The 25712-nt window shown below is 47.1% G+C and overlaps 1 protein-coding gene across 8 annotated transcripts in view; it reads left to right on the forward strand.

Annotated features, from left to right (window-relative positions):
* The window catches only part of itgb2 (integrin, beta 2), an 84751-nt gene that overhangs the window by 35704 nt on the left and 23335 nt on the right, over positions 1–25712 (forward strand). For all 8 annotated transcript variants that reach the window (XM_041200455.1, XM_041200452.1, XM_041200456.1 and 5 more), the window contains exons 4-12: positions 5170–5365; positions 7323–7493; positions 12231–12472; positions 13651–13809; positions 17467–17562; positions 19018–19107; positions 19708–19845; positions 21057–21247; positions 24291–24523. In XM_041200455.1, coding sequence (XP_041056389.1) covers positions 5170–5365; positions 7323–7493; positions 12231–12472; positions 13651–13809; positions 17467–17562; positions 19018–19107; positions 19708–19845; positions 21057–21247; positions 24291–24523 — 1516 coding nt within the window. The remainder of the gene's footprint in view (positions 1–5169; positions 5366–7322; positions 7494–12230; positions 12473–13650; positions 13810–17466; positions 17563–19017; positions 19108–19707; positions 19846–21056; positions 21248–24290; positions 24524–25712) is intronic.

Genomic DNA, 25712 nt, shown 5'->3' on the forward strand with positions numbered 1-25712 from the left:
GGTCCACATTGGTACTATCGACATAGGTAGGAAGGGGGAATGTGGTCCTGCAATTGGAATTTAGGGAGCTAGGTAGAAAATTAGCAAGCAGGACCTCTAAAGCAGTAATCTCTGGATTACTCCCGGTGCCACATGCAAGTGAGTACAGAAATAAGAAGATAAGACAGATGAATGTGTGGCTGGAAAGATGGCACAGGAGGGAGGGCTTTAGATTCATGGGACACTGGGACTGGCTCTGGGGAAGGTGGCACCTGCACAAGCTGGACAGGTTGCATCTGAACAGAGCTGGGCGGAGACCCTTGTGGGTCGTTTTGCTAATGCTGTTGGGGAGGGTTTAAACTAACTCAGCAGGGGTGTGGAAACCAGGCGAGAATATTAGAAAGTAACACCAGGGTGAACGAAATGCTGGGAGATGCAGATAGCACTAAAATAGAGAATAGTAAGTTAATAGATGGAGACGGAGTAAGAGAGCAAGTAATGAAGCTTAAATCAGCGTTACACTGCATGTATGTGAATGCACGGAGTGTAGTTAATAAAATTGGGGAGGTACAGGCACAGACTGCCTTGCGGGATTATGATATTGTGGCGATAATGGAGACCTGGCTTAAGGAAGGGCAGATCTGGGTGTTAAATATTCCTGGTTACAAGGTGTTCAGAAAAGATAGGAAAGGGAAAAAGGAGAAGGGTGACATTTTTGGTTAAGGAGAGTATTGCAATACTGGAAAAAGAGGATGTGTCAGAGGATTCAAGGATAGAATCAATTTGGCTAGAGCTAAGGAATAAGAAGGATGCAATTACATTGCTCAGTGTAATATATAGATCACCAGCTAGAGGGAATGCTTTAGAGGAACAAATCTGCAAAGAAATTACAGAGGTGTAAACATCATAGAGTAGTTATAATGGGGGAACTTTAATTACCCATATATGGACTGGGATAGTGGTAGTGTAAGGGGCAGTGAGGGACAAGTGTTCCCAGATTGCGTTCAGGAGAATTTCCTACAGCAGTATGTGTCCAGTCCAACAAGAAAGGAGGCACTGATAGACCTGGTTCTTGGGAATGAGGTGGGCCAAATAGATCAAGTGACAGTGGGGGAACATTTAGGGGACAGTGGTCATTGTATCATAAGGTTTAGGATGACTATGGAAAATGACATTGGTCAATCCAGAGTAAGAATAATCAATTGGCAGAGAGTGGACTTCAATGGGGCAAGAACAGAGCTGGGCTGGAACCAAAGGTTGGTGGGAAAGACAGTAGCTGAATAATGGGCTACCATCAAAAAAGAATTGGTTTGGGCTCAGTCAAGGTATGTTCCCGCAAAAGGGAAGGGTAAGACAAACAAATCCTGAGCTCTCTGGATGACAAAGGAGATAAAAATTAAGTTAAAGAAGAAAAAGTGTGTTTACGACAGCTGTCAGGTAGCAAATACAATTGAGAACCAAGCTAAATACAGAAGGTTCAGAAGAGATGTGAAAAAGCAAATACGAGAAGCAAAGAGGGATTATGAAATAAAGACTGGCAGCTAACATAAAAGGAAATCCCAAAGTATTCTATAAACACATCAATAGTAAAAGGGTGGCAAAAGGAGGAGCAGGGCTGATTAGGGACCAAAAAGGGGATTTACAAAGAGACAAGAGGCATGGCTGAGGTGTTAAATTAATACCTTGCCTTTACCTGCAAGGTAGATGCTGCCCAGGCCATGTTGACAGAGGAGGAAACTCAGTCATTAAAAGGGTTTAAAATTGATAAGGAGGTGGTATTGGACAAACTGTTGGTACTTAAAGTTGGTAAGGCATCAGGACCGGATGAGATGCATCCAAGAATATTGAAGGAAGTGAGAGTGGAAATTGTAGGGGGACTGGCAATAATCTTTCAATATTCCCTGGATTCGGGGGAGGTGCAGGAGGACTGGAGAATTGCAAACATTACGCCCTTGTTCAAAAAAGGCTGTAAAGATCTGCCCTGCAATTACAGAGCAGTCAGTTTAACTTCGGTGGTGGGGAAACTTCTAGAAACAATTATTCAGGATAGAATTAATAGCCGCATGGAAAAATATGGATTGATTCGAGAGAGTCAGCGTGGATTTGTTAAAGGAAAATCGTGTCTAGCTAATTTGCTGGAGTTTTTTGAAGAGATATCAGAGATGGTTGATGAGGGCAGGGGCGTTGATGTGGTGTATACGGACTTCCAAAAGGTGTTTGATACAGTACCACACAACAGACTTGTGAGGAAAGTTATAGGTCATGGAATAAAAGGGACAGGAGCAACATAGATACAAAATTGGCTGAGGATAGGAAACAGAGAGTAATGGTTAATGGGTATTTTTCGTCTGTAAGAGGCTTGTAGTGGAGCTCCCCAGGGGTCAGTATTAGGACCCTTGCTTTTCCCGATATATATAAATGATCTAGACCTTGGTGTGCAAGGGACAATTTCAAAGTTTGCGGACAACACAAAACTTGGGAGAATTGTAAACTGTGAGGAGGACAGTGTAGAACTTCAGAAGGACACCGACACATTGGTGGAGTGGGCAGATAGGTGGCAGATGAAGTTCGATGCGGAGAAGTGTGAGGTGATACACTTTGGTACAAAGAATATGGAGAGATGGTATAAAATAATGGATAATATTCTAGAGGGTGTATAGGAGCAGAGAGACCAAGTTGTATATGTACATAACTCATGAAAGGTGGCAGCACAGGTAGAGAGAGCTGTTACTAGACTATACAGTATTCTAGGATTCATAGAGTACGAGAAGATTATGATGAACTTATATAAGACATTGGTTAGACCTCAACTGGAGTATTGTGTACAGTTCTGGGCGCCACACTATAGGAAGGATGTGAACACATTGGAGAGAACGCAGAAGAGGTTTACGAGAATAGTTCCAGGGATGAGACACTTCAGTTATGAGGAAAGATTGAAGAAGTTGAGACTGTTTTCCTTGGAGAGGAGAAGGTTAAGAGGAAACTTGATAGAAGTTTTCAAAATAATGAGGGGTCTGGACAGAGTAGATAGGGAGAAACTGTTCCTGCTCAAAAACTAATCAAAAACCAGAGGACACAGTTTTAAAGTGTTTTGCAAAAGAAGCAAATGTGAGGTGAGAAATAACTTCTTCACACAGCGAGTGGTTAGGGTTTGGAATGCACTGCCTGGAAGTGTAGTGGAGGCAGGTTCAATCGAGGCCCTCAAGAGGGCACTGGATGATTATTTAAATAGAAACAATGTGCAGGGTTATGGGGCTAAGGCAGGAGATTGGCACTAAGTTAAAATGCTCAGAGAGCCGGTGCAGGCACAATGGGCTGAATGGCCTCCTTCCACACCGTAACAATTCTGTGTGGATGCCTCAGTCTGTTTTTCTTCAATTCAGCCACCACAGGCTAGCTTTACAGGCATAGTTCCCACTGAGGGAAGCTTTGATCAATTAATTGTAGATTCCTTCTCATTAATGCTTGCATGGGGAATATTTGGCAAGCCCCTCAACACACCCCCCCCACCTCCCCCAGAAGGAAGAGATCTCTTGAGAAGAAACCCGGGAATTAGCTAATGTGGAGTTGGACTGTTTGTCCTGGTGCAGTGTGAGGTCATTGGTTTGAAGTAAAAATGAAAATCAAAAGCAGTTCAGATTATTTTTTGAATGAAAAGCAATAATGAGCAGGTAAACATGTGTACAGCTTTATCAAATTGACTATCATGCTTCTCTATTCTGTTTATTGTTGGGATTGTTATGGAAAACAAAAGCTCATCGTGTAGTGGGTAACATATTAGCACGGATAGAAGATCGGTTGGCTGGCAGAAAACAAGAGAGTATCATAAATGGGTCTTTTTCCGATTGTCAGGGTGTGACGTGTGGAGTCCCGCACGGGTCTGTACTGGGGTCTCAACTTTTTACGAATTACATCAATGACTTAGATGAGGGGAGTGAAGACATGGTAGCTAAATTTTCAGGTGACACAAAATTAGGTAGGAAAGTATGTTGTGAAGAGGACATGAGGAGGTTGCAGATGGATATAGACAGGTTGAGTCAGTGGGCAAAAATCTGGCAAATGGAGTTTAATGTGGGAAAATGTGAATTTGTTCACTTTGGCAGGTAGAATAAAAAAGCAGAGTATGACTTAAACAGAGAACGACTGCAGAATTCCGAAGTGGGTGTTCTGGTGTATGAGTCAAAAAAAGGTAGTATGCAGGTACAGCAAGTAATTATGAAGGTTAATGGAATGCTATCCTTCATTATGAGGGGAATTGAACATAAAAGGAAGGATGTTATGCTTCAGTTATACAGGGCATTGGTGAGACCACATCTCTAATACTATGTGCAGTTTTGGTCTCCTTATTTAAGGAAGGATGTAAGTGCATTGGAGGCAGTTCAGAGGAGGTTTACTAGATTGATACCTGGAATGCTTGGGTTGTCTTATGAAGAAAGGTTGGACAGACAGGCTTGTTTCCACTGGAGTTTGGAAGAGTGAGGGGTGACTTGATTGAAGTATATAAGATCCTGAGTGGTCTTGACAAGGTAGAAAGGATGTTACTTCTGGTGGATGAGTCCAGAACGAGGGGCACTGTTTTAAAATGAGGGATTGCTCTTTTAGATCAGAGATGAGGAGAAATTTTCTCTCAGAGGGTTGTGCATCTTTGGAACTCTCTGCCTCAGAAGGGCGGTGGAGGCTGGGTCATTGAATATGTTAAGGAAGAGGTAGATAGATTCTTGTTAGGCAAGGGAATCAAAGGTTATGGAGGGTAGATGGGAATATGCAATTCGAAACGCAAGAAGATCAGCCAAGATCTTACTGAAAGGTGTAGCAGGCTCGAGGGGCCGAATGGCCTACTCCTGCTCCTATTTTATCTGTTCTTATGTTTCTTATGGGATGTAGCCACCTCCGAAAAAAGTTGTAGGAGTGTGCAAGATGGTCAAATCAGCTGGTTCTACAGACAAATGCTCTTCTTCCACATCAAGCATGGAATTGAATTCCACCTTTTAAAAATAGACAAGGTTAAGAGCCGTGCTAAAAATCCGACTGACTTGGCTTTCCAGTCCATCCTTCAATCCAGCATACCCACTTCACACACTCCCTCACGCAAATGTACTGCCTCTCGGCCCTCGAGTCCAGGCAGAAAATATTGCTGAATGTTGTGCGCTGTTGTTGTTTTCTGCATGATCTGGTTTTATTCCTGTACAGAATTTCACCAAGGCTGGAGAGCCAAATTCTGCACGCTGTGACTCTGTGGAGACCCTTAAGAGTAGAGGTTGCCAACGTGCGGACATAATTAACCCACAGAATGACATGGAGCTACAAGTGGACAAGCCACTCGTCCATTCTGGAGATAACGTGATACAGATAAAACCGCAGAAGGTTAAACTTTTTCTTCGACGAGGTAAATACTCAAGATACGTGGTACATTATATGGGGAGGTGGTGGTGTAGTAGTAATGTCACTGGACTAGTAAACCACAGGCCAGGCTAATGATCTGGGGGCATGGGTTCAAATCCCACCATGGCAGCTAGTGGAATTTAAATTCAATTAATATAATCAGGAGCTGAACATTAATCTCAGCAATAGTGACAACTGTTATAAAAACCCATCACTGTTTTCCAAGAAGGAAATCTGCTATCCTTACCTGATCTAGCCTACATGTGACTCCAGGCTCACAGTAATGTGGTTGACTCTTACCTGCCCCCCTGGAAATGGCTGAGCAAGTCACGAGAGGGTCATCCAGTCCATCTGAGCTAGTCCAGTTAGGGATGGGCAACAAATGCTGGCTTTTGCCAGAGATGCCCACATCCCAGGAAAGGATAAACAATAAAAGCCTTAACAGATATCAACAAGTTCTAAATGCTTATATTTATCAGATACATACATGTAATTAAAACCACTGCACATTCTCAGTAAAATTACAGCAAGTCAGTATCCTTCAAGCAATCTGAATAAAACGAGGAACTATCAAAAGGCCAGTGTTGGCTGGTCTGTGGTCCTTGCTCTTTTGTACGGTTTGTAAAAAGTGAGCAAAGTTTTAATTGCTCAAAATGCATTCCCTTCCACAGTGTTAAGTACCTTTCTGATTAGAAATTTCATGACAGTGTGCTATGTTGCTGAGTAAGCAGAATAGGGAATTAGGTAAGGCTGAACTGTGCAGCATGTGAGTTGATGGGCAAAGGAGAGGCTCACTAAATGTAATATATGCATTCCATTATGTTGACATATTCTTGTACCAGCCTGCCCTACTTCACACTTTTCCGCATTGAATTGCGTTTACTGTTCCTCATTACACTTGCTTGGTTGTGATCCCTTTGGCTGCCACTTGTCTGCTTCAAACCGCTTAGCTGGGTGTTCACAGGAAATTCAGTTTACTCACTGTCTGCAAATTTGTTAAATGAACACTAATTAGATTAGCCACTATTAATGCATATACTTGTGGTGAGCCTGATTAAGACATCTAGCTATTCATCCTGGATACGTGATTTGATCAGAATAGCCTTTCCTGGCACAATGTACACCCTCTTGCGCCACTAGAATGTCCATGTTGCATTCATCATGTGTGCACTGAGTGTGTGTCACACGCTTATTTCTCAAGCCTGGTTCCCCTCGGTCAGACGACTGGGAGACAGCCGTGACCTCTGGGTGGCTGACTGTCTGGAAAGGCATTGGATGAGGCAAGCAGAAACGAAGGATTCAGTTGGCCGAGCAGTGAGGCCCAGAGAAAACTGAGGCCGGTGAATCATGCACCTTCTCAGCCCACTGTCTCCCTCTGCAGCAAATGCGACAGAGACGGCCTTGCCAGAGTGGGGCTCCTGGGCCACTGTAGGCGATGCTGGACATGGAGTTGACCACTGTGGCGCAAGCCATCATCTCGCAGATCAGAAGGCTGCCAACAACCTGTGGGGAAGATATTTTTGGAGATAGGCAGTTGGTCAAACCCTTAGGGGAAGAAGTCAGATAATCAAGACCAGTAAAACAAATAACACACTAGTTTAAAAAAATCTCATTTTGGACTATGACATTAAACAACCAAGGGACCTAGATAATAGAGTCAAGTTAAATGACAATTTACCATTATTTAATAGTACAATTCTAAGGGGAGTGTAGGTGCAGGGGGACCTGGGGGTCTATGTACACAAGTCATTGAAGGTGGCAGGACAAGTTGAGACAGTGGTTAATCAAGCATATAGTATCCTAGGCTTTATCAATAGGGACATGGAGTAATTTTCAGACTATGACAATAGAGGCACGACTTGATAGATGGAGTGAAGAGAAAAGGTGAGAATTGAATTGGTAAGCTGCAGTTTTTTTTTATGTGTCCAATTCCTTCACAAATATATTGCCTTGTGTTTCAGGCAGTCCACAGAATATTGAGGTGAAGTTTAAGCGTGCAGAGGGTTACCCTGTCGACCTGTACTACCTCATGGACCTGTCCTACTCCATGAAAGATGATCTGGAGAATGTGAAGAAGCTAGGGGGGCAGCTCCTTCAAGCACTGAGGAGTGTCACAAAGTCAATCAAAATTGGTGAGCCCACCATTTCCGCCATTGCTTGTTGTGGATTAAAAAGACTTGTGGCCACATAACTTGAAAATGTGGGTATTGTTCCTTGGCCTGGGAGTGGTCAGGTCAGACCCCTGGTAGAGTGAATTGTTGTGTTTTGTTACCTCATGGAAGAGTGTGATGCCATCATTTTTTAACAGCAAATGGTGCTGGTTGAGAGCTGCAATTTTAAAAGGGGTTTAAAGAAAGGTCCATTAAGATCTTCAATGTCATTCATTTTTATACTCAGTTTAAAAAAGCTGTGCTTTCCTCAGGTTTTATTTTTAGTATTAAGAAAGGAGCTAGTCCAGGGCATCACTGCAGGATTCCCTCAGGGTAGTGTCCTCGGCCCAACCGTCTTCAGCTGCTTCATCAATGACCTTCCTTCTATCATGAGATCAGAAATGGGGATGTTCGCTGATGATTGCACAATATTTAGCACCATCTGTGACTCCTCAGATACTGAAGCAGTCCATAACCAAATGCAGCAAGACCTGGACAATATCCAGGCTTGGTCTGACAAGTGGCAAGTAACATTTGTGCTAAAAAGGTACCAGGCAATGATTGTCACCATCTCCCCTTATCATTCAATGGCATTACCATTGCGCTCAACATCCTGGACGATACCATTGACCAGAAATTGAACTGACCCAACCGTATATATACTGTGGCTACAAGAGCAGGTCAGAGGCAGAATCCTGCAGTGAGTAACTCACCTCCTGAATCTCCAAAGCCTGTCCACCATCTACAAGACACAAGTTAGGAGTGAGATAAAATACTCTCCACATGCCTGGATGAGTGCAGCTCCCACAACGCTCAAGAAGCTCAACACCATCCAGGACAAAGCAGCCCACTTGACTGGCACCCCATCCAACACCTTAAACATTCACCCTATCCACCACCGACGCACAGTAGTAGCAGTGTGTACCATCTACAAGATGCACTGCAGCAACTCACCAAGGCTCCTTTGACAACACCTTCCAAACCCGCAACCTCTCCCATCTAGAAGGACAAGGACAACAGATAGATGGGAACACCACCACCTGGAAGTTCCCCTCCAAGCCACTCACCATCCTGACTTGGAAATATATCGCCATTCCTTCACTGTCGCTGGGTCAAAATCCTGGAACTCCCTCCCTAACAGCACTGTGGGTGTACCTACACCACATGGACTGCAGCGGTTCAAGAAGGCAGCTCACCACCACCTTCTCAAGGGCAATTAGGGATGGGCAATAAATGCTGGCCCAGCCAGATATACCCACATTCCATGAAAGGATAAAAAGGAAAATGGACCCAAAACTTCTGAATAAAGATACTTTACTTGCCATATTGCTCCATACTCAAGGAAACAACCAAGGGACCTAGACACTAGAGTCAAGTTAAATGACAATTTACCATTATTTAATAGTACAATTCTAAGGGGAGTGTAGGTGCAGGGGGACCTGGGGGTCTATGTACACAAGTCATTGAAGGTGGCAGGACAAGTTGAGACAGTGGTTAATCAAGCATATAGTATCCTAGGCTTTATCAATAGGGACATGGAGTAATTTAATTGAGGGTCTGATCATCAAAATTATGCCTGTGTAAATCATTGAATCATAGAATTGGTACAGCACAGAAGGAGGCCATTCAGTCCACTGTGTCCATGCCAGCCTCTCTGCAAGAGCAACTCACCTAGTCACGCCCCCGTTTCTTTTACCTACAGATAACCATCCAATTCTCTTTTGAAGATCTCCATTGAACCTACCTCAACCACACTCTCAGGCAGTGCGTTCCAGATACCCAGCCAGTCACTGTGTGAAAAAGTGTTTCCTCATGTCACCATTCGCTCTTTCACCAACCATCTTAAATCTGCGTTCTCTGGTTCCCGATCCTTCTGCCAACAGGAACAGTTTCTCCCTATCTACTTGACCCAGTCCCCTCATGATTTTGAACAGCTCTTTCAAATCTTATATAAACCCCGTATAAAACACTCGTTGGGCCTCAACTGGAGTATTTTGTCCTGTTCTGGTCACCACACTTTAGGGAGGATGTAAAAGCATTGGAGAGAGTTCAGAAAAGATTCACGAGAATGGTTTCAGGGAAGAGGAACTTCAGTCACGTGGATAGATTGGAGAAGTTGGGATTGTTCTCCTTGGAGAAGAGAAGGCTGAGAGGAGATTTGATAGAGGTGTTCAAAATCATGAGGGGACTGGGTCGAGTAGATAAGGAGAAACTGTTCCTGCTGGCAGAAGGATTGGGAACCAGAGAACGCAGATTTAAGATGGTTGGTGAAAGAGCGAACGGTGACATGAGGAAACACTTTTTCACACAGTGACTGGCTGGGTATCTGGAACGCACTGCCTGAGAGTGTGGTGGAGGTAGGTTCAATGGAGGTCTTCAAAAGAGAATTGGATAGTTATCTGTAGAGAAGGAAAAGGGGGGTGTGACTAGGTGAGTTGGTCTTGCAGAGAGGCTGGCATGGACACAATGGACCGAATGGCCTCCTTATGTGCAGTAACCATTGTATGATTCAATGATTTACACAGGCATAATTTTGATGATCAGGCCCTCAACTGAAGTGCCCACGTGTTTATTGTTTGTCCTCTCAGTTCATTACCATGACTGGGCAGACGGATTATAAGAATTTATCTGTTAAGCACAGGAAATAGTTGCCACACTGCCTTTAGTAAACATTGGGCTGAATTTTGCTGTCGGCGAGCAGGGGGAGGGGCCTGCTCACTGATGCATAAAGTGAGGTGGGATGACATCAGGCGGAACCCCCAACATCACCGCGCCCTATTTGAATTTTCAGGAAGGTGGGGGCGCAGCAAAATCAGCTGTGCACCCGCCGACCTGTCAATGGCCAATTGAGGCCATTAACAGGATCATTAAAACAATTAAAGGACCTGCCCGTCCAACCTTAAGGTTGGTGGGTCGGCCAGGAGCCCCAGCGGACAATAGAGAAAACGTGAAACCTCATTCACTGGCGGGATGAGGTTTCATGTGGGGACTTAAAAAGTTTAATAAAGTTTTAATGTAATTTATGAACATACCCCATTTCACGTGACATTGTCACATGAGGAGGACATGTTAAGGATTTTCTTTTTCTAGTTTTAATGTTTTTAGAACAGTCAGCGATCTCCCTGAGGCTGCACTTAGCCTCAGGGAGATATGCGCTCTATTGTGTGCAGGTGTGAAAGAGCATACTCTTGCTTTTGGGAAATCCCCCCTCCCCGCCCACACAGAAAGTGCAAAGCGCTTCCCACCGGACATCACGCTGGGCGGGCCAATGTAAAATGGTGGCGGGGCCTGCTTCTCCGGTGGGGATTGGCTCCCCGCCCGCCAGAGTTGGGTCAGGACCTCCCACCCAACAGGCAGAAAATTCTGCCCATTGATTCGTCTTGTGACCTGAGTTGGTCTTTGATGGTATTTGTCTTTGAGAGTCCTGCAGTGTGATAACTGTCGGTGCCCTGCCATTCTCATCACTTAACCGAGTGAGAACTGAAGGGCCAATGCTGATTGGAATACAGAAAATATAGTCCCTCAGGAGAGGAGGGTCCCCTTCAAAAAAAAAACCCAAACCAAAAAGCCTTTGTTTCTCTTTCCTGCTGAAAACTGGTTCCATGGATGAACACGTATGGCATCTGTGTCATCGGTGTGGAATGAACAGCATACAATGTGCAAGCTCATGTCATGGATATAGTGCATGTCCATTTATGGCCCCAATCTTCTGGTCAGGAAATAATGTGAACATACGAATTAGGAGCAGGAGTAGGCCTCTCGGCCCCTCGAGCCTGCTCCGCCATTCAATAAGACCATGGCTGATCTGATTGTAACCTCCCGCCTACACCCAATAACCTTTCACCCCCTTGCTTACCAAGAATCTATCTAGCTCTGCCTTAAAAAATATTTAAAGGTGCTCCTTCCTCCGCCTTTTGAGGAGGGGAGTTCCAAAGATTCACGACCCAAAATTTCTCCTCATCTCTGTCTTAAAAGGGTGACCTCTTGTTTTGAAACAGTGACCCCTAGTTCTAGATTCTCCCCCAAGAGGAAATATCCTCCCCACATCCACCCTGTCAAGACCCCTCAGGTTCTTAAATGTTTCAATCCAGTCGCCAAGTGAAGGTTGAGCTTTTCCCCCCTCAAAAGCAATCTTCCAGCAATTCACCAGCCAAAAAAACTACAGTGGTAAAATAGGATATGAAAGGGAAAACCACACTCGGATACTCTTTTTATTCTTCCAGAGTCTTTGGAATTCTCTTCCTCGGACAGCATTGGATGCTGGGTCACTGCATATTGTCAAGGCTGAGTTCGACAGATTTTTGATTGACAAAGGAGTCAAGGGTTATGGGGGGAAGGGGACAGCAGACAGGAAAGTGGAGTTCAAATCAGCCATGATCTTATTGAGGTTTGAGGGGCTGAATGGCCAATGCTCTTATTCCTTCTGCAACATCATGAGGATGAAAGGGATAAAAGGATATATTGATAGGATTAGGTGAAGCAGGATGGGAGGAGGATTGACCAGCCAAGCCGAATGGGCCTGTTTCTGTGCTGTAAGATTCGATATTGCTGGTTTCAGCATTCCTGGATTAAGGAGGGCAAGTCTGGGGTGACTGCCCCTCATCGCTCACACTCATGGGTCTCATGGTTGGGGTCATCAATTAACAATCACAATCCAGGCTCAATATGAATAGTAACTCACTCAAATAATCACTGTTGTTTTTATTTTGTTGCTTGCAGGATTTGGTTCCTTTGTGGACAAGACGGTGCTGCCATTTGTTAATACGCACCCGGAGAAGATGAAAAACCCATGTCCCGATAAAACTGAGGCCTGTCAGCCTCCTTTTGATTTTCGGCATATCCTCAAGCTTACAGATCAAGCAGATACATTCACTCAAGAAGTCGGCAAGCAGTCTATTTCCGGGAACCTGGATCCTCCAGAGGCAGGCCTGGATGCCATGATGCAGGCAGCAGTTTGTGGGGTGAGGCAGTATTTGACAGGCTTATTTTAGAGACAAGCTTACCTTACACTTCTCACATTGGTGGCTGCGTAGTGCAGAGAACCAAGGTTCCCTTCATTCATCAATCTCCCCAGTCAGCTTCCCAGGATGCTTGCACCTGCCTTTCAACAGCATCTTGATAGCACCTTCTAAACCTGAGACCTCTACCACTGAGAAGGACAAGGGCAGCAGATACATGGGAACACCACCGCCTGGAAGTTCCCCTCCAAGTCACCCACTATCCTGACTTGGAAATATATCATCGTTCCATCACTGTCGCTGGGTCAAAATCCTGGAACTCCCTCCCTAACAGCACTGTGGGTGTACCTACACCACATGGACTGCAGCGGTTCAAGAAGGCAGCTCACCACCACCTTCTCAAGGGCAACTAGGGATGGGCAATAAATGCTGGCCCAGCCAGTGACACCCACATCCCGTGAAAGAATACATTTTTTTTTTTAAATTGCCAGCATAACTAGTGTCTCTACCACTTGACACAGTTCCTCCAACTTTCCTTCATATCCTGTACTTTGAAGGCACAAAATGAACCACACTGGAATCAACTTTAATAATAATCAACGTTTTTATTTACTGTTTCCTTGCAAACATGCGCGTTATTATAAAACAACATCTTGCATTTATATAATGCCCCCTGGCAGTGCTTGGACAAGTCTCCCCTCGAAAGAACCCCCAAGGCCCCTCTGCAGCTGTGAAATGTTTGATACCAGAGCTGACAGGCGAGCTCTGGTATCCGGACATCCAATTGTGGAAAATGGGCCTTGCCATACTTCCCACCTTGGTTTAATTTGCGCCCGGCCACTTGGATGCACCATTACCCAGCCACTGGGTTGCACCATTGAGAATCAGGGAAGGAAGTTGGGGGCAAGGTGGGCACATCAGTGGGAATGTTTTCACCCCGGCCTGCTGTTGAAATCCACTAACAGAGGGAATATCTCCCACCTGGTGCCCGTCTCCGAATTGGTTTGAACTAGAAGTTGAACAGCGGCATAATTTAAAACTTGACCTGAAATATTGACTCTGGAAATCATTTGCAAATAATTTAGTGAAACTCAGAAGTCTTTGAAAGGCATGAACAAATGCTACAGTTTTTATCTATTACCCGTGCGTCTGCCTAAAAATGGCGATGTTGTTTCTCACAGGAGGCGATAGGGTGGCGTAATGTCACACGTCTTCTTGTGTACACTTCAGATGATGGATTTCATTTTGCTGGTGATGGGAAACTTGGAGCAATTCTGACCCCCAATGATGGCCAATGCCATCTTAATAAAAATGGCATTTATGAAGATAACACTGTATATGTGAGTATAACTTTCCTATTTGCTGTCTGAGTGCGCATAATCGGCCAGCTCAACAGGAGAGTGCGACCTTAAATACCCCCCCTCCCCCACCCCCCAGAAAATGTCCTGCCAGATTGATGACAGAGCAGGATTTGTGTTCATCTGTCTCTCCTTGCCTTGTGCCAAGTGGATCTTTTGAGAGGGAGGGCTCATCAGTATGCTGCTCCTTGGCTTTTGGCCCTATTTCCACTGTCGCTACTTTACTCATCCCTATTGTGTGATGGTAGGGGGAGAATGGAGCAAGGGGAGCAAGATTCAAACATTCACTCCCTCTACCACCGATGCACATTAGCAGCAGTGTGTGTACCATCTACAAGATGCGCTGCAGGAATTCACCAAGGCTCCTTCAACAGCACCTTCCAAACCCATGACCACTACCACCTAGAAGGACAAGAGCAGCAGATAGATGGGAACACCATCACCTGGAAGTTCCCCTACAAGCCACTCACCATCCTGATTTGGAAATATATCGGCCATTCGTTTACTGTCGCTGGGTCAAAATCCTGGAACGCCCTCCCTGACAGCACTGTGGGTGTACCTATACACCACAGGGACTGCAGCGGTTCAAGAAGGCAGCTCACCACCACCTTCTCAAAGGGCAACTAGGGATGGGCAATAAATGCTGACCCAGCCAGCGACATCCACATCCCGTGAATGAATAAAAAAAATGACTGTGGCTTCTGTCACACTGCGGCATAACCAATAGTTCCAGTTTAAGAACAGTATTGTTCTCAAATCTCTTGCTCTGCTGGGTACTTATTGCTGTAGGTAATGTGGCTCTTTTGAATTTTTAATGATCCCCTCCAGTGCCTGAGTCTTGTGAGTACCAGAATGCAATGGTAGACTAAGGGGTTTTACAAAGGGGCAATATCTTTAATGACACCTGCTTAACATGTCTGCCCAAATAGGAGTCAACAGTAACAACAACTTGTATTTATATAGCGCCTTTTACATAATGAAACATCCCAGGGTGCTTCACAGGAGCATTATAAACAAAGTGTGACACCAAGCCACATCAGAAGAATTAGGTCAGGTGACCATAAGCTTGGTCGGAGAGGTAGGTTTTAAGGAGCATCTTAAAGGGGGAAAGTGAGGTGCAGTGGTGTAGAGAGGGAATTCCAGAGCTTGGGGCCCAGGTAACTGAAGGCACGGCCACCGACAGTGGGGCGATTAAATCCGGGATTCACAGGAGGTCAGAACTGGAGGAGCAAGGCAATGTCGGAGGGCGGTGGGGCTTGAGGAGATATGGAGGGGCGTGATCATGGAGGGGGTTTGAAAACAAGGATGAGAATTTAAGACGCTGCTGGACTGGGAGTCAATGCAGGTCAGCGAACACAGGGGTAAGAGGGGAACAGAACCTGCTGCGAGTTAAGACACGGGCAGCTGAGTTTTGGATGACTTCAAGTTTGCGGGAGGTAGATTGAGGGAGTGCGTTGGAATGGTCAAGTCTCGAGGCAATGAAGGCATGGATGAGGGTTTCAGCAACCGATGAGCTGAGACGGGGGTGAAATGGTGCGATGTTACAGAGATGGGAATAGGCAGTCTTAGCGATGTCACAAATATGAGGTTGGACTCTCACCTCGGGATCCAATGTGACCCCAATGTTAAGAACAGACTGGCTTAATCTCGGACCCAGAGAGAGGGATGGAGTCGGTTGCTTGGGAGAAGAGTTTGGAGCAGGGGCCAAAATCAATGGCTTCAGTCTTCCCAATAATTAATTAGAGTTAACTTCTGATTACCCAGTACTGGATGTCAGATACGCAGTCTGATAATTTGGCAACAGTGAAGGGGTCGAGAGAGGTGGTGGTGAGGTAGGGCTGGGCATTGTCAGTGTACATGTGAAAACTAACACTCTGCTTTTAAGATGATGTCACCGAGGGGCAACATGGAGATGAGAAATAGGAGTGGGGGCCAAGGATAGATCATTGACGGGGTGTGGGGGCAACAAGAGAAATCATAGCAAGTGATTGTCTGGCTATGATTAGGAGTTAATGGAGTATATGAACACTATCACTTTTGATTTTAAAAAAATCCCAGATGCTGGAGAACCACTGAAACATCCCCAGTGACTCGTGCAGCTGAATGAGCTATGGACCTGAGAAAGCGGGCCAAAAGTGCACTCGATGCTAATCAGAGGCCTCGAGTGAGAGAAGACAGTGCTTATATTCGTATGGTCACAGCAAAAGCCTTTCCACATCTGGTCCCAAAGGAGCTGCAGCCTTAAAATCGATTCAGGACATGCTCCTGTGTCAGTGGGGAAGACATTTTAAACAGGCTGTTCATTGATTTTAAAGGCAATTCCACAAATGAAGAAGGGAAGGTCACTGATAGGATTAAGGCTATTTGAGCATGCATTGTCTTAATTTCTCACCTCTGTCCATTGGATAGGGAGGAACAGGATGAAAATTTTAAAATCAGGACGTTGCTAGACTGGGAGCCAATGTAGGTCAGAGAGCACAGGGGTGATAGGGGAACAGGAGGGGAGCAGTGGGAAGGTCTCTTGGCAGCATATTACTTGACCACCTTTGAGTTAAGACATCTGGAATGATGGACAGTGCAGTGTCGAGCTGCGAATCAGTCCATGTGAAGCTGGTGCAGCACCAGCCACTTTGCCGGCTGGTCTTCAAATCGGCAGCTTAAATTTTCAAATATAAAAACAGAAGAGGCTCAGCAGGTCTGGCAACATCTGGTAGGGAGAGAAACAGAGTTAACGTTTCGAGTCCGTATGAACGCTTCTCCAGAGCTGAGGCGAGGTAGAAATGTGATGGGTATTATGCTGTTGAAAAGAGGGGTGAAGCAGGCGGAACAAAACAGAAGGTCTGGATGGGTCGGAGGGTAGGCGGATTAAATGACAAAGATGTCAAGGGCACAAGATGAAAGGAGTGGTAATAATAGTGTTAAAGACTAAAGCAGGTGTCAATAGAGGCATAAAGGAAATGTTCAACTTGAATTCAATGGCAACGAAAGTCTGATTATCCACAAAGTTGGCTTTACGCCTGAATAGTAAGTTGAGCACGGCCAGCCAGCGTGAAACGCACGCTGAGAGGCTCAGCGCCGCCAGCACAGGGGTGGGGGTGCAGCAGGAGGGGGGGGTTGCGGGAGGAGGGCGAGCGCTGAGGTCTGCGCAGGCGCTTGGGGGGGGGGGGGCGGGGAGCGTGCACTGAAAGCTCCCCGAAGGCAGAGAGCTGCCTGAAGGAGCTGAAGAATTTAAGAACCAAAAACAAGAGATTGTGAAAATCTGGAAAAAAATTGTCCCCACGTAGGACTCCGCCCATGGGTGAGGTTTCCTCAAAAATGCACAAGGGCTGCCCGGCCAATTCGTCTGCCCACCAAGCGTAAGGTTGGACGGGCAGCGAACAGCCTCTCTCAGTAAATACTTTGATGGCCTTAAAGAGGCTTCCTAACAGTCGGCGGGCGGGCTGCTGACACTCATGCTCACCCAATGTCATCACCCGCTTCTTTACGCCCGATCAGGTCAGGGGGGCGTGACCGCCCGTGGGACATGAAACTCTGCCCGTGATCTTATACTGATAACAGCCTCAGTGTTGCTTGGGTGGGTGCTGCAGAAATATGCTGTCCATTTGTCCTGATGCCTTGCTTCTGTTGTCTCTTTGCCAGGATTACCCCTCCATCGCTGAACTGGCTTCGAAGTTGGCTGAGAATAACATTCAGCCCATTTTTGCCGTCACAACAAAAATAATGCCGATCTACCAGGTAATCGCTTATGATTAATGTCAACGTGCCCGATAACTATTCTCAAAGCAAGGCCAACGTGGCCGGAAAAGTGGTCGATGAGCCAGCTAACCATGCGCAGAACTATCTTACTATCTACGAACTGACAGCATTTCACAGAAGTGTGACAACGCGGCAAGCGACCCTCCATGAAACAATGACCGTCCGCTGATCACTCACACAATGATACCAGTTCTGCCCGGCAGTTAGCTGCAGAATTTCAGCCCAGCCGTATGGAATGATCACTTTTAATTATGCGCAATTTGTGCTTTCCAACTTTAGGGTCGAGATTTTGCTCCCGATTTTGGAGAAAGTGCCCCCGAGCTGGGGGATCTTTGTTCTGGGGGTGGGGGTGAGGGTGGGGGTGGGGGTGAGGGTGGGTGTGGTGAGTGCTGTCTGGAGTCGGACCAGCTGAGCCTGGGAACAGAGGTGAGGAGGCAGCCACGGGGGCTGCTGGGTGATGGGGCAGGTTGGTTAACAGGCCAGGCTCGGCACCCTGGGACTCGGTCCCAGTTGTAAGGAAAGCAGAAAAACAAGAAAACAGCCCTCAACCCCTCACGCCCCCTCACCCCTCACGCCCCCTCAACCCCTCACGCCCCCTCAAACCCCCATGCCCCCTCCACCCCTCACGCCCCATCAACCCCCCATGCCCCCTCAACCCCGCATGCCCCCTCAACCCCCCACGCCCCCTCAACCCCCCACGCCCCCTCAACCCCTCACGCCCCCTCAACCCCACACGCCCCCTCAACCCCACACGCCCCCTCAACCCCTCACGCCCCCTCAACCCCCCACGCCCCCTCAACCCCGCACGCCCCCTCAACCCCGCACGCCCCCTCAACCCCGCACGCCCCCTCAACCCCGCACTCCCCCTCAACCCCTCACGCCCCCTCAACCCCTCATGCCCCCTCAAAACCTCATGCCCCCTCAACCCCTTGCACCCCCTCAACCCCACATGCCCCCCATGCCCCATGCATGCCAACTCATGCCAGCCTGTGCTCCTCTATCCAGCCCCATTGTCCTTCATATCCTCCATGCCAACCTATGCCCCCCCACCCACCCATGACCCTGGGGACCCGGGTTTGAATCCCACCACAGCAGTTGGTGAAATTTGAATTCAATAAAACTCTGGAATTAAAAGTCTAACGATGACCATGAAACCATCTGATGATGACCATGAAACCATTGCCAATTGTCGTACAAACCCATCTGGGTCACTACTGCCCCTTTAGAGAAGGAAATCTGCTGCCCTCACCTGGTCTGGCCTACATGTGACTCCAGATCCACCAGCAATGTGGTTGACCCTTAAATGCCTTCTGAACAGGGGCAATTAGGGATGGGCATTAAATGCTGGCCCAGCCAGTGACGCCCACATCCCGTGAACGAATAAATAAAGCACGATTGAGGTAACAAAAATCGTCTCTTCCTGTTTCATTCCAGGAGCTGAGCAAAATGATTCCAAAGTCTGCGGTGGGTGAGTTGAAGGAGGATTCCAGTAACGTGGTTCAGCTAATAAAAGACGCCTATAATGTAGGTTCATTCAGTGAGAAGTTCAACCCGTTTTTGTTTTTCTTGCTTCCAATACACTGTTTGTGACTGGATCGTGTCACCCTGTAATATTCTCAGTTTAGCGTGGCTGAGAAAAGACAAAGGTTGTCGAAGCTTCTCGTTGTACGTTCATCAGGACAATTCGCAGGAACACCACCTCGTAAAAAGAACAACAATTTATACTGCATGAGAAGAGAGTGCTGATTGGTGGGCAAGCAGACTCTGATTGATAGAGGCGTTGCCACAGAGGATGCATCAGTTAACTGATAATGGGCAGTTAACTGCGAAGCTTTGTTTAAATTCAAACCAGTCAGGTTGACTCTGACTGGTCAAGGCGTTGCCCTGGGGAATGAATCGCTATTTTGTTTACTCAAGAAGGTACAACATGTGTACATGCTCCTTCTGACTGAAAAGGACAGGGCCCTGTGAGTGAATATATATATTGTTGTTCCCTTTGCAATTTAGTATTCTTGAAAATTGTCCTGATGAGTGCAAGACGAGAAGCTTTGACAGCATGTCTCTTTTTTCACCTATACTCAAATTCGACTATTTTCAGTTTATTGCTTAATTTCTCTTGTCCAGAATCTGTCTGCTACGGTGATATTAGCGCACAAAAACCTGCCAGATGGGGTCCAAATCTCTTATACATCACACTGCAGCGACGGAGATACTCGTAGTGATAAGGAAGGAACCTGTTCAAATGTGAAGATTAATACTGAGGTGAGTTCATACTGAGAGTCTTGGGGCATTTTCTGAGCAGCACGGTGAGCAGCACTCACAACAAAATAATTTCCATATTGAAAGAGGCAGTTTAAAACAGAGCATCAATTCAACAAGGAGCTCATATTCTGTGGGGCTTTTGGAGCGCACCTGCCGGAGCCTCTATCCTTAAGGCCATTGGAGAAGCCTCCAGCTAATATCCTTCATTAATGTTGATGCTGAAGAATTAGCTACTGCACGTGTTGGATAAGTCACCAAGGTCATGCTCAGATCTTTTTAAGCCACTTATTAATTTCACCTCCAGAAACAGAACATCTGGATGTAGAAGCCAAATTAGTCACATCCGTTTCCAATTTATGGGCAGGATATTATGGGCTCCCCCTCCCCCCCCCCCCAATCCCCAGCAGGATTGCAGGCGGGGGCGCCTGTTAAATTCATTGGGTGGCACTTCTCACTGCCTACCTGCCTGCCCATGATCTGTAGAAATGTTATTGGGGGGGGCAGGTGAGGCCTAAGGTGAGGCCCAAGCCCCTCTTGCCCCAGTTGAGGCCCCTAAGTGGCCAATTATCATCCACTTAAGGATTGTTTCCTGCCCGGCCATAATTTTGAGGCCAGTTGGAGGTCAAGGATGGGGCTCAGTAAGCCAGCTTGGGCCTCAGGTCACAAAGGAGTGGGGCGGAGAGGCATCACTGGCCTCTTTCCTGATTAGGGCACCACCACCCCCACCTCCCCATTGGTCCTTCCCACCCTGACTTTACCAACACGACCCCCATCCGCCCATCGCACCCCCTCCCACCACACAGCTGCCCCCTCCCCCTCTCCCCACTGTGAGACCCCCCCCCCCAACATACTTAGCTTTGTGCTGAGCTCCTGTCACTTAGACTCATGAGACTAGGTGCAGTCCCAGCGGTGGCCATCTCTCAGATTGGCCACCAGCCAGAAAGACCCGCCCTATGTTCAGTACAGAAAACAGGCTTAAATGGGCAAAAAAGGAACCAGCATCTCACGCGTGAGGTAGAATACGTAGGTAGTCCACCTACAAGATGGAGTTGGAGGGGAAGTATTGAACTGAGGCCCCCCATGGGGACGCAGTGACAGGATTTATTGCATGGAATCTGGGAGCTAGCAAGAAGCATGGAAAGAACGTAATATACCAAACCTGACAGAGGCATTTGTTTTTTTCTCACCCGCCCCCCCGCAACCCCAACCAGATCAGTTTCACGATCACAGTAACTGCAGAGAAATGCCTGACCAAAACAGAGTCCTTTGAGATCCGACCTTTGGGCTTTACTGAGAAGCTGGAAGTTTCAGTGCAAATGCGGTGTGGCTGTAAATGTGATGACAAGCCCGATTTGTCGAGTCACTGCAACAACAAGGGTACAGTCAAGTGCGGTGTTTGCAGGTAAAATAATGCCTTTAAAATTCCTTAAACCTGCTTTCACCTCCCTTGAGGAGCACCTCCTTTCCTTTCAACCACTATGAAGTCGGGGTAAACCCACGGCAAGCTTTCAATCACCTGTTTTAGTATATGGCTCAATGTCAGAGTTTGTTTGACAATGCTCCTATGAAGTGCCTTGGAAGATGTTACTGCATTAAAAGGAGCTATATAAATGCAGGTCGCCGTTGTTGTTGAAAGCTCAAGCACTGCTCCCATGTCTGTGGAGGGTTTTCTTACTCTGGAGAAAAAGCTTGCTCTCTGTCGGTCTCTCTCACTTCTCTCTCTTTGTAACCTTGCTTGTCTCACAACCTCCATTTTATTGCCATGGTCATTGGGTCTTCTGAAGCTCCTTTTCAACCCAAAATAACTTGTCCGACATCATCTGCCTCCTCCCCTACATCCTTCCAAAAGTGGGGGGGGGGTGAGTAGGTGGTGGTTATGAACTTCTATTGGACTGGTCCATGATTATGCTTGTCAAAGTACTGCAGTATGACTAACTGGGAAGCTCTCTTACTCTTACTGCCTGCCATCAGGCAGGTTTAACAGATCGATGATCAACCTACTTGGCCATGTTATGAATGCACCTTCAGTGATCGTCAAGTCCTAGGGCAGGATTTTCACCCCATCGGGGGCGAAGTTGAAGTGCGGGTGCGCATAGGCGCACCTCCGATCGGTGCCCCTGATCGGTGGCGCGCCGCCATTTTATGTGGGCGGGCCAATTAAGGCCCGCCCAGCGTGACGTCCGCAGGGAAGGGCTATGAGCTCCCTGTGCGGGCAGGCGGATATTCCCCAAAACCTGAGAGTGCGCTCTTTCACGCATGCGCAGGAAAGAGCGCGCTCATTTCCCTGAGGCTAAGTGCTGCCTCAGGGAGATCGGCTGTTCTGTTAAAAATATTAAAAATAGAAAAAAAAAATTCCACTGCCACATGAGTTGGGACATATCCAAAATTTTTTAAAAATATTTAATTAATTATTTTAAAAACCTCCATGAAACCTCACCCCGCCCCTGGACGAGGTTTCATGCTTTTTCTAATTCCTGCTAGGTCTCTCAGACTTAAGGTTGGACGGGCAGGTCCATTAATTAGTTTAATGACTCTGTCAATTGGCCATTGACAGGTCGGTGGGCGCACAGCTGATTTTGCTGAGCCCCCGCCTACCTGAAAATTTAAATGGGGCGTGGTGACATTGGGAGCTCCACCCAACGTCGGCAAGTGGGCCCCACCTCACACACGCCGATGGGAAAATCCTGCCCCTAGAGTGGGATTTGAACCCAGCGCTTGCAGACCTGAGGTGGAGGACACTGCACACTACACCACAAGACCTTCTCCTAACCCTGACTGTGCTTAAATCAAGAATTGCTGCGCTGACTCCTCTTACTTGTTCCTTCATACATTTTTCCTCAGGATTTCAAAATTGCAAGTCTTTAGTCTTCTTCCTTTTAATCAAAGATTTTAAAACCTAAACTCAGCACTGCCTATTTGATTTCACCTTTCCTCATGTTGTCGCCCAGTCTTGCTGCTGGAGCAGATTCCGACCATTCAGCTGCTTTTAAATGCAGAACCAAAATTAAACTTAAAGTTCATACCAAGGTCAGGCACCACCCTGGCCCCTTCAAACCTTTCTGTGCAGGCTTTGGCCATTGTTCTGATTGCTCTGTAAAAACACACATTTGAGATTTGGAAGTCAGTGTGTGGTTGATAAAACTATCTGGTGCCTTCCCCAAATGGCCTCCCTTAATATGGAGCCGAGACAATAATCATATGGTTTGATTGCTCTCGTTCTGCTCTTGAAGATCATCAAACCCAATCCTTTCCTCAGCCAATGTCTACACACATCCATTTCCCAAATGCTAACAATCCAAAGCAAAAGCACTGCCTGGTTTTTTATATAAAAACAAAAAAACTGCGGATGCTGGAAATCCAAAACAAAAACAGAATTACCTGGAAAAACTTAGCAGGTCTGGCAGCATCAGCAGAGAAGAAAAGAGTTGACGTTTCGAGTCCTCATGACCCTTCGACAGAACTGTCGAAGGGTCATGAGGACTCGAAACGTCAACTCTTTTCTTCTCTGCTGATGTTGCCAGACTTGCCTGGTTTTTTATCTTGCGCCTAAAAGTTGTGTGCCAGCTTGGCTCAGTGGACACGGGATCAAAATTTGGTGGGTGAAGTCCTTTGCTCCGATTTGGTTAATCTGGGTTGATATTCCAATGAGGAAGATTGCAGTAACATTACCATTGCTCTGACTTGCGCTGGTCAGCTCCTTAAATATGTATACCCAAGGAGCTTGGCAAATCTCTCAGTGGGGTGGGCAGGAAGTTACAAGCCCCTCCGTTGCCACAAGGGGTTGAAGGTCTGAGCGCCATATTTAAAGGGCACCGGGACAGCCTGCACAATCCCTCCCCGGACAGCCCGCACTCCCCCCCCCCCCCCCACCTCCACCCCCCCCCCCCCCCCCCCACCCGCTGTGTATTTCCCCACATCATTTTGTTTGTTTTTTTAATTCACTCACAGGACATGGGCATCGCTGGCTAGGTCAGCAATTTATTGCCCATCCCTAATTGCCCTCATGGAACTGAGTGGCTACGTCGGCCATTTAAGAGCCAACCACATTGCTGTGGATTTGGATCACATGTAGGCCAGACCAGGTGAGGGCAGCAGATTTTCATTTCTAAAGGGATAGATTTTTTACAACAATTGACAATGGTTAAATTCCAGGTTTTTATTGAATTCAAATTCCACCATCTGCTGTGGTGGGATTTGAACCTGGGCTCCCAGAGCATGCCCCTGGGTCTCTGGATTAGTAGCCCAGTGACAATACCACTAAAGCCACCTTTCATTCCAAACTTCAATCTCAGCACCCCTGGTACTTTGCTGCTGAATGAGCTTCGAAGGCCAGTCGCTGTTGTTACGCGGGTAAAGAAGGAACGGGTTTGAGGGGCGCTTGCACTGTGTCAACAACCACTTACCCCATTGGAGGACTTGAGCCCAATCCCCGTCCCTCTTTCCAGTTGCACCGAGGATCGAATTGGCAAGTTTTGCGAGTGTGACCCTGGTAAGCGCTCCACCCAAGATCTGGATGCGGCCTGCCGCAAGGACAACACATCAGCGACCTGCAGTAACCAGGGAGACTGCGTATGCGGTGCCTGCATTTGCCACACTAACCCCAATAAGAAAATCTATGGCCAGTACTGTGAGTGCGACGACCAGAACTGTGAGCGAAACTTGGGTAAATTGTGCGCTGGTGAGTATTATCCTGTCCGTTACATTTTTTTTTTAAAAAAAAAAGTTTCCCTTTTAATTAACGTGTGTTTTTATTCTTTACCAGCACCTCCCCCGCACATGGGGGCAGGCTTTTTTTTTTTTCCCCCCCTTGTCGGGCGAGCTGTCGGGGAGCCGACTGCCGCTCGCGCTTGGGGCCGGACCGCAATCTCACGCTGGCGGGCCAATGGAGGCCTGCGGGGGAAGGGAGAGGAGAGCGAGCTGGTTGGCGGGGGGGGTGGGGGGGGGGGAAGCGCGCGCGTGCGTGCGTGCGTGCACGCACATGGGGTGCGCGAGGGAACAGCTCCCTGAAGGCACAGAAGGAGACGGAGGGGTTTAAGATTTAAGAATAAAGAGTTTTAAATTGTTAAAAAAAAAAAGTGTCCTCTCATGTGAGTCTGTCGGGTGAGCAGGGACACGTTACTCGTGAAATGTTTACATTTTTAAGTTAATTTTTCAGAGCTGTTGGAAACCTCATCCTGCCCGTGGCAGTGAAAAGTTTAATTCAATTCCCTTTCTAGTGGCCTTCATAGGCCTCTTAATTGTCGGCGGGCACGCTGCCGACTCCGGTGCGTGTCCGCCGGCCGAGCTATCGCCCGAGTGCGCGATGAGGTCGGGACGCTCGCCCTGATGTCATCGCGCGTCATTGTACGCTCGAGCGGATCGGGCGCGTCTTGGCCTGCTCAGCGAGAAACCCTGCCCACGGAACCTTGGTGTTATATCTCCCACTCAGCTCCAGAGGGAAAGGCCACATGAATCTCCATAACTCAATGACGTATCAAGATCTTACAATGGTAGCAAAGCGTTTCGATCCATTTTAAGGAGCTAGTCTGTGACTAGGTGTCAAGCGTGTGGACCAGACTTCCTGCTCCCTTTCTTCCCCAGCCCTGCACTGATGGACAGAGTACGTGCCATTTACCAGTGCCTAAACATTTGTGCTTCTCCATGTTTGGCTGATAGAAAATGCAGGGACTGTTTGGAAGCTCCAAATTTGCCTGCAGCATCAACCGAGATGTGATGGTGCAAGACTCAAGATGGCCAATATTTGTCTGAGGTAACAGAGGGTAGAAGCCATTCAGCCATTTATCTTGGCTTGCATCAGGTGCCCAGGACTCTGTGATGACTGTCACTTTAAGATCAGTTCAACTGAGTAGGGGGAGTCGCGTGATTTG

This window comes from Carcharodon carcharias, chromosome 12 (assembly GCF_017639515.1).
Source record: "Carcharodon carcharias isolate sCarCar2 chromosome 12, sCarCar2.pri, whole genome shotgun sequence".
NCBI lineage: Eukaryota > Metazoa > Chordata > Chondrichthyes > Lamniformes > Lamnidae > Carcharodon > Carcharodon carcharias.